This window comes from Panthera uncia, chromosome E3 (assembly GCF_023721935.1).
Source record: "Panthera uncia isolate 11264 chromosome E3, Puncia_PCG_1.0, whole genome shotgun sequence".
In the NCBI taxonomy this organism is placed as follows: Eukaryota; Metazoa; Chordata; class Mammalia; order Carnivora; family Felidae; genus Panthera; species Panthera uncia.
Genome location: NC_064815.1, coordinates 3,319,193 through 3,337,663, shown reverse-complemented (window position 1 = coordinate 3,337,663; position 18,471 = coordinate 3,319,193). Strand labels below are relative to the sequence as shown.

Here is an 18,471-nt window from a genome sequence, read left to right as displayed (position 1 = left end):
TCTTTCTAAATTCAGCTACTAACCACCGAAGTAAGACACAGCTGGAATCCGCAACCTTTTTCGTAAGCTAGATCTATGCTTACCATAATTTTGCTACCCCCCTCCTGCAAATAATAGAGTTATGTACATATTAGAGTTTCCTTTGGTCTTCCTGGAAGAAAAGACTAGGAGGAAAGGGAAAAACTGCTGATTGGCTTTCATGCTGGTTCTGCATGAGTCTTTCAATAAGGTTTCCATTTATTTATTATGTGAATATATATTCATATAATACCTAACCATATAACTGTAATGGTCTCTTTTAGAAAACAGCAGTGTTTTTGTTCCTGAAACAGCAGGATAGTTTGGCTTGGGGCTTTGTGGTCCATTATAGTTGACAGACATTAATCTACCACATAATGACTTTTGGGTGAACAATTCCAGTGGTAGTAAAACCGTAAAATATGATTGTTATAATAGGTCCTGTAATGAGGACCTTTTTTATTAAAATTAAAGCTCATTACACTTAAACTCAGAGTTGATCAGACGTAGGAAACTGTAGTACAATGAAATAAAAAGGGGCAAAAATGAAAGCAAAACGTGCACTTGATGATGCTATGCAGCAAATGGTCAGACAATGCAACATTTCTGTGTAAACCTGGAAATCAGGGCAAGTAAAACTGAATGCAACTGGACTTTATGATGGAGACTTCTGGGTTGTCGGAGTCTATGAAGTGGTCAATTGTGACAAGGTATACCAACAGCTGTAGCTGCAGATCAGAGAACCCCATGACCAGGACAAAAGAGATCCAGCAAAGCTTAAGGTCATGCAGTGTCTTCCAAGGAAATTTAAGTGTAATATGACTAAAAAGGCCATTCTCTTTCTACTACAGCACTCTACCTCCATGTGATTCTCCAGGTTGCTCTGCATAGGGCTATGTTCGATTAATTAGAGACGGTAAAGTAAACAATGATCTTTTCCCGGATACCTCCATCTGTTGATTCCGTTTTCACGTACCACCTTTGCACCAAGTGAAAGTCACCTGTACTATACGTCATTGTGGAGATCAAGTAACTTTTACCATTTTTTATTAATCAGAAGTTTCTGAAGCAAATATATATGCCCTGATATTTTACCTGTTCCAGCAATGCTGTTTGCTTTTCCAGAGCTACACAAATATTTTCATCAATTTGCTCTGAAGTTTTCATGCGCTTAACATGTTCTTTTTTTTCTGAAAACATCCTCTTCTTTTGATTATGGCCTTGGGGAAATGGAAAGATCAGAGGTAAAAACATTCCTCCTAAGGAAAGAAACAGGGGAATTCTCTAATCTAGTGACCAAAATGTGACCAAGGCAGCATTTTTTAGCAAATGTAATTGTATAAAAACTTCCGACAAACTAATCCCCCCCAAAAAATGATTGTCTTAGGTTTTTAGGTAGGGTTCTGGTCTCAGATGCACTTTCCCTTCAACCTTATTTAGTGCCTATTTAACACCAACAACAACTGAATTACAGCATTTAATCCTCTAGTTACTTAAGTGGTCTTACAGTATTTTTATAAAGTTACTTAGGCAGTCTGACCTATTTTAATATGTGATACTATTATTATTTTTAATTTTAAATCCATCTTGTTTAATTATCACTATGAAGCCTAGACAAGAACACAAAATTTCTCCTACGAAATTGGTTTTTTCTTATATTTCATTAACCTACAAAAACATTCTACTTCTAACGAAATTTACTTTTGCTGTTTTTTTTTTTTTTTTTTTTTTACTTTTGCTATTTGATTTGGTAGCTCTAGAACATCACTGGTTAATTATTTGATGTTTCTCTGTCACTCTATGCACACACATGTATATGCTCATGTGTATATACCCTTATTACCTATCAGCTTATACTTGGCATATGATTTCCAGGTCAATTCTATGGAAAGAAATGAGTTCACCAATGATTAAAAAAAAAAAACACACTCTTTCAAGTAGCCTCCTTATTAACCTAATAAATAAATCTTCAAAATAAGAAAAGATGTAGGGGTGCCTGGGTGGCTCAGTCAAATGAGCATCCAACTTCGACTCAGGTCACGAGCTCACAGTTCATGAATTCAAGCCCCACGTTGGGCTCTGTGCTGACAACTCGGAGCCTGGAGCCTGCTTCGGATTCTGTGTCTCTCTTTCTCCCTCTGCCCCTACCCCCCTCGTGCTGTCTCTCAAAAATAAATAAACATTAAAAAAATTAAAAAAAAAAAAGAGATGTAGATGAAATAAACCAAACAACTGCCTTAAACCACCTTTTGATTTTTTTGTACTCTTTTTTTTTAAAATTTTTTTTTTTCAACATTTTTTATTTATTTTTGGGACAGAGAGAGACAGAGCATGAACGGGGGAGGGGCAGAGAGAGAGGGAGACACAGAATCGGAAACAGGCTCCAGGCTCCGAGCCATCAGCCCAGAGCCTGACGCGGGGCTCGAACTCACGGACCGCGAGATCGTGACCTGGCTGAAGTTGGACGCTCAACCGACTGCGCCACCCAGGCGCCCCGATTTTTTTGTACTCTTAAGGGAAAGCGACTGATTCCTTCTTTGCCAGAATTTATTTTCCTTTGGATATGGAGAATACTATTTCCCCCTCCTCATGCTAAATGGTTCAGAAACAAGATACTCTAAAACAATTATCATTATTTACTCTTTCTCTTGACTATATGTAGTCTACTGTTTCTACATCTGAGGCTAAAAAAATCCCCCAAAAGGAAAATGACTCATTTCTCCAAAAGATGCTTAAGTATGCACTTACTGTTATTACTATCTGTGTCGAGTGCTGATGGCCACGTTGAGTCTGCATTGTCACAATTTGAAACGCTGGAATGACCGGTTCTACAGGATTCGTCACTTTTCAACATGTCAGCAGGACAGTTACTGGAGATGACTGAATTCACCAACTTAGGTATTTTATCAAAAGGCACAAAATGGGTATCTGAACTTAAAATGTCACTTTGTCTTTTATCATGTGACTCGGAAATGGAGTTCATTTCTAAATGGGAAACGATCTTGTCGATTCTCTTATCATCCAAGGTGTTTACTGTAGATTTTGGTATTGGAACCATACCACTGCATAAACTGGACGGACAACAAATGGATTTCAGATCACAATCCTCTTCACGTTGTTCAAAATAGGACCTTGTTACATCTGTCTGACATTCCAAATGATTTTTAGAAGTGTTTTGTGAATCTTTTGTCTCTTGTGTAAAGGGTTTCCCAGAAGATTCTATTGTTTTACTTGGCTTTTGGGAAGGGCACACAACTTGTTCTTGAGTGTATTCTGATCTTGTTTCTGAATCAACAGTTTCTAGTGGTTTCATTACATTCTGAGACAAAACTTTACTTTTCACCGAGCATACTGAATTTTTATTAGAGTCCAGCAAGGAAGCAGCATTTTCAGACTGTCCATATATGCTAGTTACGACACTGGTATTTGAATTCTGATTACCACTTGATAGATTATTCCCACTTGCTGTTTTCAGTGCTTCGACATTCTTTGACTTATTCAGGATTTCTACTTGCTTCCGGCAACTTGCAGGCATGGTTTTTTTGGCTTTTAGTATCTTCCGCTTACTTCTATCTGGACTTACCATCTTTTATATCCTAGAATTTAAAATACCATGTTTAAGTACTTCTCTCTAATAGACAAAAGCTTATTTATTTGCAGTACTAAAATTAGGTTCAGACTATCTCTGAAGAGTCAGGTAATTTTCTTGAAAATTACATCCATTTCCATCTGTCATTAAAATGTACAAGTAATTTTAATTTTATTCTATAAATCTAAACTATGTAAAACTCAGACTTCATATTGCCAGTAAGCCTCAACTTGATACTAAGTCTGATAATTTTATCTGGCCACTTTTTGTGGTATTACTTCACTGCTGTAGCCATTAAAGTTTGGTGTCAACAATCCAAACAGGCCATACTTTACATAATCTAAAGACTGAATTGCATTTCTTCATAAAAACAAAACTCAATGTTTTGCAAAGAATTTTGGATTTTCTCCACGTAATGGCACCTTCTTAAAGCCTTCCTAATGTTCAAATTTCCAAAATAAATGGTACTGCAGGAGTAATTCCCAGTAGGAGTATAAAATAAATGCTAAAGATACACAACGTGATGCCAGTTCAAACAAGAAAGCCGATTTAGGTTTTATAATAATAATTTCTCATAATTTAAGAAAAATCTACATAAGAGAGAAAAATATCTTCGTGTTTCTCAGTATCTATATCAAGTCTGATCTAAACTGCAGGTAGGTAAATGGTTTAAAGGAAAGAACTCTGCCAAGTGACAAAGGCATAATAAAAGCAAAAGAATATAGATATATATAATATATACGGGCATGGTAGACCAGTTATCTAGCAAACTATAGAGAACTTATTAAACTGAAAGAATCTAAGACTTTTTAAGGAACAAACGACACAGTCAAAACTACCTAAGTAATTTTGTCATTTGTAACTATATTCTTACCTGAAGCTTTTATCCTTTTTATTCACTATTTCATATGATCAGGAACAGTTCCAGGATTTGTGAGACCTGAAGGTTGAGGTGAATAGTTATTTAATAGCAAGAAAAAAGAAATCAGAACAAATTCAAATTAAAAAAAAAAAAAAACCTGTAATGTATAAATAAACATCACAAAATCCAGAAAAAATAGCATACTTTCATTAATCAAGGCCCTGATACAATATAGGATCCTGTTTTGCCTCTATGATTGAATATCTGCCTCTTTGTGAACATAATTTTTGCAGTATTTCCCATAGAAAGAATGATCAAACCAAGGCTTTCTTCCAGCATGGTTAATTTTTTTTTTTTTTTAATGTTTATTTGCTTTAGAGAGAGAACACAAGCAGGGGATGGGCAGAGAGAGGGAAACACAGAATCTGAAGCAGGCTCCAGGCTCTGAGCTGTCAGCAGAGTCCGACATGGGGCTTGAACCCATGAACAGTTCGTTGATCCCACGAACTGTGAGATCATGACCTCAGCTGAAGTCAGACACTTAACCGACTGAGCCATCCAGGCGCCCCTATGGTGAAGTTTTAATTGAACATGCTATGTTATTTTTTTTTTTAACAAAGAGAGAAGTTCTTTTGATTGGAAATCCATGAGAGCTATATCCTCTACTTAGATTTTTAAACATGAGGTAACTGGAAAGTCTTCCTGACTACCTTCTGGCTTCATAAATTTCAATTTGTGGCTTCTTTACTCCTCACATATTTCAGGTGCTAGGCACTGAAGACCACATTCCCATCACGATCAGGCCAACAGGCAATAATTACCTACACTCAAAAGTGACTATGAACCACAAATGTATTCTATTAAACCCACACTAAGGATATCCTTAATCACAATCTGCCTGAAGCTGTTCTACTGCCAGGTGACACAGAGGTAAGGGGAAATGAAGATGAAGAGAGACAGTAGTCTTAAATGATTATAGCATCTTATTTTTTAAAATCTTACAAAAACTTCCAACCATGTGAATACACTGCCATGGTCCTTTCTCATGGCCTTTAGAGAAGGCCAAAAAATAGTGAAAAGCCCTGAAAACTTTGGGGGAAATATGCCCCTCCATATGATGCATCCAAAAGGCATGTAATATCCATTAATTATGAAATACAACAATTTGAAAGTACTGAATATTTTTGGGGTGCCTGGCTGGCTCAGTCAGAAGAGCATGTGACTCTTGATCTCGGGGTTGTGAGTTTAAGCCCCACCCTGGGTGCAGGGATTACTTAAAAAATACTGAATACCTTTGAATCACCCACCACTCATTCAATCAAGTACTACCAGTAACTTTCATTTACTTAAGTTTCCCTATACCATGTCTCCTCCCTGGTACCCATTCTAAGATAATTCTATATCCTAAGTTTTGAGTTTATACTTCTATTACCCTTTGTAAGTTAGTTTCATTGTAAATGTCATGTGTAAACAGTACAGTTTAATTTTGCTTTAGAGTAACTTATAGTTTTCTAACACTTGTTCCTTCATGAATATCCCAGACTCATCCACACAATTGTATATAGCAATAATTCATACATTTTAATGGCATTATAATGACTGATTGGGTCAATATAACAAAACTTGTTTATTTACTTCTCTATGAAGATATCTGAGTCACTTCCAGTTTTCTTTTTCTGACGAATACTTGTTTCAAGGGGGCATATCTGTATAAATTTTTTGAGTGGATCTGTTGGGTAGCAGGTAAGATATACAAATGTTCAACTTTTCAAGATAGACAAATTATTTTCCAAAGCAGGTATACCAATCTACATCTCTATGGGCAATATATGAGAGTTACCACTATCCAAATCCCCTCAAGCCTTTGGTATTGCCAGACTTAATTTTTATCAATCTACCTGGATATAGATATATATCCCAACTGTCTTTATTTGCATTTCCCTAATTACTAGCATCTTCTCATGTTGATTGGCTATACAGCTTTCTTTATCTGCAAAATTCCTGGTTATATCTTAATTTCTTTTTTGACTGGGTTTTTTCTAAAGCTTATTTATATTTTTTGAGACAGGGACAGCGTCAGTGGGGGAGGGTCAGAGAGAGGATTCCAAGCAGGCTCCATGCTGTCCCCACAGAGCCCAAACTGGGGCTCAAACTCCTCCGAAATAATTACCTGAGCAGAAACTAAGAGTTGGGATGCTTAACCGACTGAGCCATTCAGGCGCCCTGGGTTGTCCTTTCTTATTTACATATTAAGAAAACTTAATATTATGAATAATAATCCTTTGTCAACCATTTGTTGAATGAGTTACAAGTATCTTGGATCTTCCTAATTTTTATATTGACAAATTTCTTTCTTTTTTTCTTTTATGGCTAAAGTTTAATCTCCCTTGAGAAATCCTTTCCCACCCCCATGGTAATATATGAAATAATAAGGCCCACTGGAGGTACAGAAGCCTTCTTCCGAATAGGTTATCTTGGGACATGGACCTGTAGCGTGGCTGCGTTAACCATAAAAGTATATGATATAAATGCAGGCCTGAGTGAGCATATAATAGAAATACTCGCTCAGAATTATTTTTAAAGTTTATAAACATGAGAAAATGGGTCATTAACTGCAACTTGCTCATTGATAAAACTTAGGGCACTAAAGAGAGACAAATCACTTCTGTATCAGTATGCTTAGAGAGAAATAAGTAACACTGCCAGTAAAGGGCTCAGGGAATTTAAGTACCGGTAACTATCTAAAAGGTAAACTAGAGTTTACATGTTGTAGAGAGGTTTAGTGAAATTTATTACTGGTAGATTAAAACTTAAAAAATTGTAATTGGGGGATCCCTCCCATCACCAGAGCTCCTGACACTCTTCAACCTTGAATCCTGTGCTTCAATCCTTTGCTGTCAAATAAACCACATTTGACACATCATTGGAATCGTGGTACTGTTCTGCAGCATAAGGATGGAAAAGAGAAGTCATCTATATTACCTCAAGTTTTAAAGACCTGTCTTTTGCAATTTAAGTCTTTAATCCATCTAGAACTGATTTTAGAATGTACTGGAAGGAAGGAATCCAAATTCGTTTTTCCCTCAGGTGTATAATTAATTGTTGGACAGTATCCTGTTAATTTTTAACTTTAAAAACATAATGTCTCTTTTATTTATCTGATGATGTAACTCCTTCTGAACATACTGTTGTTCATCCCATCAATTTTAGATGTCTCTTGTAAAACTTACTGATTTTGGTCTAATGAATCTTTCAATATAATTTAATCAAATTACATGTAATATAAATGCCATTAAAGCTTTAATTTATATTGGTGTTATGCCTCTCTGATTTTCACAGCTTTTTGCTGCTACGTTTTCCTTTCTGTTATTTGTGATCTCCATATTATGCTTCACTATGAAAATGTCCTTTTTATTTTTTGTTCTTTTTTTAAGGTCTACACATGCTTTCCAATTCCATGGATTTTAGTATATTTAAAAGTTTTCCGGGGCGCCTGGGTGGCTCAGTCGGTTAAGCGGCCGACTTCGGCTCAGGTCACGATCTCGCAGTCCGTGACTTCGAGCCCCGAGTCGGGCTCTGGGCTGATGGCTCGGAGCCTGGAGCCTGCTTCCGATTCTGTGTCTCCCGCTCTCTCTGACCCTCCCCCGTTCATGCTCTGTCTCTCTCTGTCTCAAAAATAAACGTTAAAAAAAAAAAATTAAAAAAAAAAGTTTTCCAAAAGCATTTCAGCCAATGTTTCAGTAACCACTGAAGTACAAAATGAAACATTATTTGAATATACATTATTAAAACAAATATCCAAAGGGAGACTGGCTGGCTCAGTTGGAAGATCATGTGACTCTTGATCTCTGGGTTGAAGTTTGAGCCCAACTTTGGGTATAGAGAGTATTTAAAAAGTATTTGAATTTTACATCCCGGATTTTACCCTACTTTAATGTTATATATACTTTCAAGAATAATTTTGGATATTTACATTCTGGTTCAGAGCCAAACTTGGCTATTATGAATAAACTGCTACAAACACGCATGTGTCAGTTTTTGCGTGGACTTGTTTTAATTTCTGTTGGGTATATACCCATCGGAATTGCCGCGACATACTCTAACTCCATATTTAACTTTCTGAGAAAGGCTGTTTTCCAAAGCATCTAGACAAATTTACATTTACACCAGGAGTGAATGACAGATCTCGTTTTAGGATCACTTCCTCAACACTCACTATGATCTCTTTCCTAGTATACTCATCTTGGTGAGGGTGATGTGATACTCATTTTCATTTCCCTGATGGTTGCTAATGCTGCTTACTGGCCACGTTTATCTTGTTTATTCAGCACATTTTCCACTTTAAAATTGGGTTATTTGCCTTATTAACTTATAAGAGCTCTTTGTATATTCTAGATTTCAGTATCTTTTCACATATGATTTGAAAACTTCTCACACTCTGTAGGTGTCTTTTCAATTTCTTGATATGCTTTGAAAACCTCGAGTTTTTAATTTTGATAATGTCCACTTTAGTTTTTTATTTGTTGCTTGTGCTTTTGGTGTCATATCTAAGGAATCACTGCTTAATCCAGGGTCATGACTATTTACTGTTGTTTAAAAATTTTATAGCTTTATTTCTTGAAATCCATTTTAATTTATATATAGTATCAAGGGGGTCCATTTATTCTTTTGCATGTGGACATTTGTTCCAGCACCATTTGAAAAGGCCATTCTTTCCCCCACTGAATTGTTTTGGCGCTCTTGTCAAAAACCAATTCATTTCAATGTTAAGGCATATTTAAAGGTTCTCAATTTTATCCCATTGACATATAGGTCTGTCCTTATGCCAGTACCACAGAGTCTCAATTACTGTAGGTTTCTGCTAAGTTTTAAATTTAGGATGTGAGTCCTCAACTTTGTTTGTTTTGGCGTGGTGGGGACAGGGGGATTGTTTGGACTGAGTTCCTTGACTGTGTATATGAATTTCAGGACCAGATTAACAATTTCTGCAAAGAAGCCTACTGGATTTTGATAGGGGTTGTGTTCAACCTATAGATCAATTTAGGGAATATTGCTACCTCAATTCTACCAAACATTCTGATCCATGAACATGGAAGTCTTTCCATTTTTAGATCTTTAATTTCTTTCAAAAGCATTTCATAGTTTTTAGAGCTTTGTACTTCTTTTTGATGCTATTTAATTGAAACTATTTTTCTTAATTTCATTTCTGTATTGTTTGTTGCAAGTACATGGAAATTCAACAGAATATTGTATATTGATCTTGCCTGCAACATTGTTGACCTTGTTTTTATCTCTAGTTTTTTAAGGCTTCTTTAGAATTTTCCACAAGTAAGATCCTGTCATATGTCAGTAGTTTTATTTCTTCCTTCCTAGTCATGATGCCTTTTATTTCATTTTCTTGCCTATCCTAACTAGAAACTCCAGTATAATGTAGAACAGAAGTGGTGAGAACAGACATCCTCATTTTATTTGGACTCAGGGGATAACCTTTACTCTGTAACCATTTTTGTATGATGTTAGCTGTGTATTTTTCACAGATAACCTTTATCAGGATAAGGAATTTCCCAACTATCTTTACTTTGTTGAGTGTTTTTGTCATAGAGGAGCATCGGATTTTGTCAGAGAATGTTTCATCATCTATTAACATAATCATATGGCTTTGTTCTCTATTCCACTGATACATTACATTATTGTATTTTTGGATGTGAAACCAACCTTGCATTCCTGGGATAAATCCCACTTGGTCATGGTGTATGATCTTTTCTGTGTTGCTGGATTGAATTTTTTAGTGTTTTGTTGATGATTTTTGCATTTATATTCATAAGAGATATTGTTCTGTAGTTTTCTTGTGGTGTCTTTGTCTGATTTTGTTATCAGAGGAATACTGGCCTCCCAGAATTAGGGAAGTGTTCCTTCCTCTTGTATTTCTTAAAAGAACTTATTAAAAATTGGTATTTTTAAATGTCTTGTAGAACTCAATAAACCCATTTGTGACTGGGCTCTTCTTTGCCTTCTAATTCAATCCCTTTACTTGTTATAGGTCTGTTCAGGTTTTCTATTTCTTCCTGAGTCAGGTTTGTTCATTTGTGTCTCTAGCAATTTGTCTGTTTCAACTACTTAACTGACTGGTATACAAGTGAGTTGTTCTATTCTCTTATTTATTTTTTTAACTTCTGGAAGGTCAGTAGTAAGCCTCCCTCCTTCATTCCTGATTTCAATTATTTGAGTCTCTTTCATGGTCAGTCGAGGTAAAAGTTTGTCAATCTTTTTGATCTTTTGGAAAAACAACTTTTGGTTTCCTTGATTTTCTCTATTTTTTATTTTATTAATTTCCACCACACTCATTATTTCCTCCATTCTGCTGACTTAGGTTTAGTTTGCTCTTCTTTTTGTATTAAAGTTAGGTTATTGACTTGAGGTATGTTTCAATACAGGCATACATCACTACAAAATTTTCTTCTAATGATTGCTTTAATTTCACTCCAAAGTTTTGGCATATCATTTTCATTCATTTCAAAGTATTTTCTGTTTTTCCTTGAGTTCATCTTTTACCCACTGGTTATTTAGTAGGAGGTGTTTAATTTCCACATAGTTGTGAATTGCTCAAGTTTCTTCTTGGCATTAAATACTAATTTTATTCCACTGTTATCAATCTAGTTCATTGACTTCAATCCTCTTAAATTTGCTGATGTTTGTTTTATGGCATAGTGTGTCTACACTGGAGAATGTTCTCCATACATGAGAAGAATGTATTCTGCTGTTATCTTGTTGAGTGTTCGCAAGACATCTCTTCGGTCTAGTTGGTTCAGAGCATTATTCAAATCTTACGGTCTCCTGTCTAGTTTTCTGTACATTAAGAAAGGGCAGTACTGGTCTCCAACCATTCTTTTTGAATTGTCTATTTCTCCCTTCAATTCTTGTCAATATCTGCTTCATAGATTTTGGTACTGTTAATAGGTGTATGTATATAATTGTTATAAATTCCTGACGGACTGGTCCTTTTTTTTATAAAACATCTCTCTTCTAGTAGCATCTTTTGTTCTAAAATCTGTTTTGTCTGAAATCAGTATAACCACTCTTTCTTAAGGTTGCTCTTTGCATGATAGATCTTTTTCTATCCTTTCATTTTCAACAGATTTGTAGCTTTCAATCTAAAGTGTCCCCTGTAGACAGCGTATAGTTGGATGTGGTTTTCCCTCCAGTCTGAAAATCTGTTTAATCCATTAATATCTGACATTAATATTGATGATTCGATTTATGTCTACATTTTACATTTTGTTTTACAGGTCTCACATCAAGAAAATTGAAAGTCTTTTCTATTTTCTGAAGAGTTTGTGTTTGCAAATGGTTATTACTTCTTCCTTAAATGTTAGAAATAATTCACCATAATGCCACCTGGGCTTGGAGTTAACTTAGTAATAAAGGTTTTCAATTATAATTGAATTTTTAAAAAGAGACACAGGACCATTCATATTTTCTACATCTTTTTGTTACTTTTAGTGGTTTTTCTCCTTTCAACAGAATTTCAAATTTATCAAGTTCTTCATAATTTTCTCTAATTATATTTGTAACATCCGTAAGACTTGTAGTATTTTTTTTTCTCCTTTCTTAAGATGAGCGGGTAGCGGCTCAGGCCACGTTCAGTCTCTAGCGGTCTTACCACTCACACTAGCTTCTTAGCTCATCTGGGCAGACGTCAGGGCAGTGAGTGAAGTCAGAGGATATTGGCACCCATGGGCCCTAGAAGTTGGTTTTCCTGCAAGCCTGGCCCAGTGGTCCAGTAGGATGAAGTCATTCTGGTCCTTGGCTGTCTAGCACTGGGCCTCTGTCTGCTGTTGTTGTTGCCACTGCTCCTTCCTTGCCCTTGTAGCCAGTCAGGCTTCACTGAAGCTCTTTTTATTCTTGATATTAGTGATGTGGGGTTTTTTCCCCCCCCTTCATCATTTTTACTGGAAATCTATCTATTGAATCAATACTTACAAAGCACTGACTTTTGGCTTTGTTGACCCTCTATTGTATGTAGTGTTCATTTCCTGTTGGCATAATGCCATTTTCTTCAGGCTTGATTTGTTGCTCTTTTTCCAGCTTGAGATAAAAACTCAGATCTTTCATTTTCAGCTGCTTTCCCCTCTTCACTTTTTGCATCTAAAGCTATAAAATTTTTCTCTAGTTCTGCTTCAGTTGAGTCCCATACATTTTGATAAACCCACTCTCAATTTTATCATTTGGTTCAAAATATTTCCAATTGTCATTAGAATTTCTTCTAGGATCTGTGGATGATTTCGAAACATTAATTTCCATGCAATTTGCAGATTCCCTATTTATATTTTTGTTGAAAGTTAGCTTAATTGCACCAGAGTCAGAGAATATCTTCCAAAATGACTATCTTCCAAATGGTATTTGTTGAGGCTAGCTTCATCGTCAATTTTTCCAAAAGCTCCATATATACTTGAGCAGAACCTGTATTCTAACACTGTTGAGTACAATTGTTGTTATATGTAAATGCCAACTAGTTCAGATGTTCTTAGTTGTACTGTTCACAACCTTCCAGCTATTAAAAACACTGGATTTGTGCACTTTTGATTTAATCATTGTTTTCTTTATATAGTTTGAAGCTGTTAAGTACATACTGATTTATTTTCTCTATTCCTGGTGATGGATTGGTTTTCATTACAAAATCTCTTGCAATGCTTCTTGCTGCAAAAGTATCTTAATACATTATCAACGGTAAATAAATGTCAATTGTATTTTTTTTTTAAATCCACTGAACCAAATATGTACCTTCCCTTTACTAACAGTAAAACTTAGAAACCAACCAACCTGAGCTAGGTTATGTAATTTGTTCAAGGAAACATAGTTCAGAGCCAGAATTTAATCTTAGGATCTTAAGATTCAAGGAAATCTTGTATCACAAGTACAAATCAGATTAGGAATTATGAAGGGACAGGGTTATCTTCAGGGCTATACAATGGTCAACAAATTGACAAAACTTGACCAATTTGTGACAGGTGATTATCTGATAATGAGCATGAACTAATTACTACTCTAAGTGTGGTCCATGGACCAGCTGCACCGGCCACTTTCTAAGTGCTAGCAGAATTTTACTTTTATTTTAAAAACTTTCATCAATGTAATGCCCTAAAATCAAACAGTTATAAAGTGCTCATAATGAAACATAGTTGCTCGTCAGCACTCCTTAATGCCTGGTGGCAATCAATTTTAATCAATTTAACAACCTGTTTTTATTTCAGTATTTTTAAATATCTTTATACTAGTTATCTCCTGAGTTACAAATTCTAGTAATTATCAATTCCTATATATTTACAAATGAGATTTAGCTGTTTTCTACACCCTACACATCTTTTTTTCCTTAAAATCACATCTGTAGCTAACCCAATACATTGTTATAGCCAAGTATTTTCTATATAACCAATAGATCATCGCTGTCAGCATGGGGCCTCATGTGGGGCTGGAACTCATGAGGCATGAGATCATGCCCTGAGCCCAAACCAAGAGTTAAATGCTTAGCCTACTGAGCCACTCAGGCACCTGTATGTCATGTTTAAAGATCACATCTTCAAAAATGCCTCCCCTTGGGGCACTTGGGTAGCTCAGTCGGTTAAGCATCAAACTCTAGGTTTCCTCTCAGGTCATGATCTCATGGTTCAGGAGTTCAAGCCCTGTGTTAGGCTGTGCACTGAGAGCACAGAGCCTGCTTGGGATTCTCTGTCTCCCTCTCTCTGCCCCTCCCCCACTCGGGCTTGCTCTGTCAGAAAAAAAAAAAAAAGCCTTCTCCCAAGATAACAACTTTCTTCTCTGAAGATGCCATTACATATATTTTTAGTTATGAGCTTTGAGGTCAGAGGTGTATCTTATTTACTTTTATATCCTCAGGAAGGTAGCTTTCATATAGCTTTAAAAAATGCTGCTTAAATGTATACTTCTAAAAATTAATCCAAAAAGTCAACCAGGGTTAGTCTTTCTTTAAGTACCCAAACAGGCCTCAGCAATTTTTGCCATTGGGAGCTCATAAGCTACTTCTTATCAGCAGCACTATATACAGTAGAGTCTCTACATTTACCAGATCAGTCTATGAACATCCCTGTATCCCAAGAAATTTTATCAGGAATTCAAAAATTCAAACTAATCTGATCATCTCCCCTACCCAGAGAGTCATAGTTAGTTCTCTCCAAATATCGCCAGACTACAATCTTTTCTTTCCCACTCAGACTGGTAAAGCTGAAGGGCAAGAAGCTACCGGAGTCTACGGTAATGCATTTTAAAGGTATGGGTTGGGGCACCTGGGTGGCTCAGTCGGTTGAGCATTCGACTTCGGGTCGGGTCATGATCTCACCGTTCGTGGGTTCGAGCCCCGTGCCAGGCTCTGTGCTGACAGCTCAGAGCCTGGAGCCTGCTTCACATTCTGTGTCTCCCTCTCTCTCTGCCCCTTCCCTGCTCATACTGTGTCTCTGTCTCAAAATAAACATTAAAAAAAATAATAAAAATAAAGGTATGGGCCAAGGTTTAATTAAAACTCAGAGAAAATAATATTTAAATGATGTAAGAATAGGAGACAGAAAAGAACAGAATACAGTTCTTTTTTATATTTAATATCTCAATGAGAACACTTGTACATTTAAAGTTATAAAGTTTGTTTTTATTACTAACAACTATCCAATGTATTACTTAAAATCTGATTACATGAAATGAAATAAATCTTCCCACACCCACGATGATAGAATTACATGATATCCACAAGAATTTTCACACCAGAATTCAAGATACTAACTAGTAAGGAGATGACAGTGGGCTGAAAGCTGAGGTATGTACAAGTCAATAAGGTAAACAGAGCAGAAAATTCAAGATGTACCTAGACACACCAGTTCTTAAAAGACAAATCGTTTCCAATAAGACACTGTTCCTGCATTTCTGTTGAGGCAGAAGTTAATCTTAGGATGTGGTCCGTGCAAATCTGCAGATAAAGCTGAGATAGGCAAATTAATTTGATTAGCATCACACTCAGCATCTCTGAAAACCGAAGTGAAGGACACACGACCCAGGCATACTTCACAAAAGATGAATTCAGGGCCATCAATCCTTGATTCAGAGGCTGCATTTCTGCATTTTCAATAGCTCTCCTGTGACATCTTGACCTTGACCTTGACCTATCTTGACCTTGACTGTTCTTCACCGTTTGTTTTGCAAGTAAGTAGGCTGCTGGTCCGTTTGCTGGCTACAAATAAACGCGTGACAGGAATGTCACGAAAAGCCTTATTAAATCCCAACCTGGAGTTAACAGTCTCTGTACGTGGACAGGACGCAAATTCTTCCAACGTTTTACTTCCACGGGGTTGCAGTTATTCGCTCCGCTTCTCTTTCTAGATCTTGGCCACACAGAAGTCTTCAGGGCAGCGCAGACTAGCTTGTCCCAGAGCCAACAACAGGTGCCGGCTCCTAACGTCAGAAGCGTCGTCGTCAACAGTCACGCGCACAAGTCGGAGAAGTCAAGTTTTCCAAGGACAGCCAGGCTGGGGTCCGAGAGGCAACGCAAACTAACCGCCTCCTCTCTCTACCGTGCACATCCTTGGACTTGGCCAAAATGGGGGAGAGAGAGCAGGTCAGGCGGCGGCACGAAGAAGAAAACGGCCTCTGATACGAAAATATGTACATATACATTTGTAAGCGCTCCTAAAAGCCAGAGCGCCTGCGTGGGAGGGAGACCCATCTCCGCCAAGACTCGGCTGCAGGATCCCTGGCGCCGCTAAGCTCAACAGGTGTCCGGCACACGTGTGCGCGCCAGGCCCCGGGCTCACTTCCCAACGCCACGTCTCGACGGCAGTCTCCCCGCCGCCTGGGGAGCCGCGCCGGCGCCCGGCCGAGCGCCGGCGACCGCCTTCCCCCGCGGCCGCTAAAGTAGTCCGGCCGGGCCTCGACCCCGTACTTACTCGGAAGGATAAAACCCCGCGGCGACGCGGTGCCCCTCCGCAGCCGCCACTCCCACCCACGCGGGGCGCCTCAGCCGCCGAGCGCACACCGCTGTCGCCTCCCGCGTCGCCCGCCGGGGAAGCGCCGCGGACGCGTGCTCTCGCCCGCTGCGGGCGTCCTCCCGACCCCGTCGGAGCCCCGGCCACTCCGCGGGGGCCTCTCGCTCGGCCCCGCCGCCGCTCTGCTAGCGAGGCGTCCCCGGGCTCCTGCGCCGACCCTCAGAGAGGCGCGCGGCGCCGCGCAACCGCCGACCCGGCCAACCGCCGCTCGCGCGGGGCTGCCGCCCGGTCCCAACGTACCTACGGCGGCTCCCCACCGGCCGCTTTCCTCAACGGGAGCTCAAGGAACAGTAACCGCCGCGCACAATACTCTCCCGCGCGGACCTCGGGGGTAAGTCTGCCCGCGCCCGCCCCCGCCGGACTCCGGGCCAATGGCAGCGCGAGCATGCCGTGGCCCGGCCAATCAGGGGCGCCCGGGTGGAGTGGGCGGGGCGAGAGGGGGCGGTGGCAGGGAAGTGGAAGTCGGCGGCGGGGTGCCTCTGGGCTGGAGCGCTGGTTCGCGTCGGGCGGTGGTGCTCACCCGTCCGGTGGCGGCGCCCTGCGTCCCGGCGGGCGGTCGTTCTGAGTGATTCGCGCGACGCGGTAGTTTTCCGAGAGACGTGACTCGTGAAACTCTTTATAAAAACCGATTGGAATCTTCAAAATGTTGCCTTTAAAGCTTCATTTCTTTGGATGAAGGAGTTTTTGGGCGACTCCTTAAATTTTGCCACCCAGGCGAGAGGACATGGCCCACTTGTGTTTTCTTGAGTTTCCTGAATTATCCCGGCACCCTGTCACCCTGGGCTTCGTTAGATTTCTCCAGGCAGATTATGGCCCTGTTTGTGACTGCTGTGTGTTCGACAGTTCTGAGTGTCCTCTCTGTGCTCGGCGCAGGGAGTGTAACCATCAGTTTTTCCATGACACGTCTCTCATCGCCGAGGGGACAACTGCTTGCCGTGTAGTAGCTACTGGCTACGGGGAAAATGAGGCAAGGACGGAAGTTCTGGAAGCCTGGGTCATGAACGGAATGATACACTTTGACCCAGTGGGTTCCCAAAAATCTGGTCCAGGGGGTGGGTGTCTATTCTATTATAAAAATAGTATTGACATTTCTGTTGGTCTCAGACGTTTCGGTTTTCCAGAAACTTCTAGGAAAGTGTCGTGTTATGTTGCAACAGGTTAAATGCAGAAACAGATACAAGAATCCAACTGTCTTAAGTCCGACATCAAGGAAATTGGCAAAAATGTAAAATAACACCGATCTTTGCACAAGTTTTTATGTTTTGTTTTGGAAAATAATTTTTTGAGAGAGATCGAGAATGCGGGTGGGGAGTGGCAGAGAGAGGGAGACAGAGAGGCTACCCTGACAGAGCCTGATGTGGGGCTTAACTTACAAAAGGTGAGATCATGACGGGAGCCAAAGTTGGACGCTCAACTGACTGAGGCACCCAAGCGCCCCATGTTTTGGAAAACAATTTTTCACATAATTGAAGGGTGTACATAGGGTTGCTGAGAGAAAGAGAGGGTGTAGGAGGCAAGTGAATTGGAGCCAGATAAGGAATATGGACCTAATTCAGTCAACAGCGAATAAGTAGCCTTTAGAAATATCATGTCCATGGGGAGTCTGGGTGGCTCAGTGGGTTGAGCGTCCGACTTCAGCTCAGGTCGTGATCTTGCATCTCTGGCTCTGTGCTGACAGCTCAGAGCCTGGAGCCTGCTTGGGATTCTGTGTCTCCCTCTCTCTCCCCTCCCCACTTATGCTCTGTATCTCTCTCCTTCAGATATAAATAAAACATTAAAAACATTTACCAAAAAAAAAAAAAAAAAAGAAATATCATGTCCATTTAGGGAAATAGTATATCGTGTGCCATTAAAAAAAAAAACATTTTTTTTAACATTTATTTATTTTTGAGACAGAGAGAGACAGAGCATGAACGGGGGAGGGTCAGAGAGAGAGACCACAGAATCTGAAACAAGCT

At 39.1% G+C, this 18,471-nt stretch overlaps 1 protein-coding gene across 5 annotated transcripts in view; it reads right to left on the bottom strand.

The window, feature by feature from the left end:
* Positions 1–16,838, bottom strand: part of ATF7IP2 (activating transcription factor 7 interacting protein 2) — a 59,653-nt gene extending 42,815 nt beyond the window's left edge. For 4 of the 5 annotated variants that reach the window (XM_049638225.1, XM_049638228.1, XM_049638227.1 and 1 more), the window contains exons 1-4: positions 16,754–16,838; positions 4,482–4,547; positions 2,767–3,614; positions 1,114–1,238 (exon numbers count right to left, since the gene is read on the bottom strand). In XM_049638225.1, the coding sequence (XP_049494182.1) occupies positions 1,114–1,238; positions 2,767–3,604 (963 nt within the window). In that variant the 5' untranslated portion in view covers positions 3,605–3,614; positions 4,482–4,547; positions 16,754–16,838. Of the gene's footprint in view, positions 1–1,113; positions 1,239–2,766; positions 3,615–4,481; positions 4,548–16,414; positions 16,722–16,753 lie in introns of those variants that run through there. The other variant, XM_049638226.1, reaches the window with a different exon arrangement.
* Positions 16,839–18,471: the final 1,633 nt, after the last annotated feature.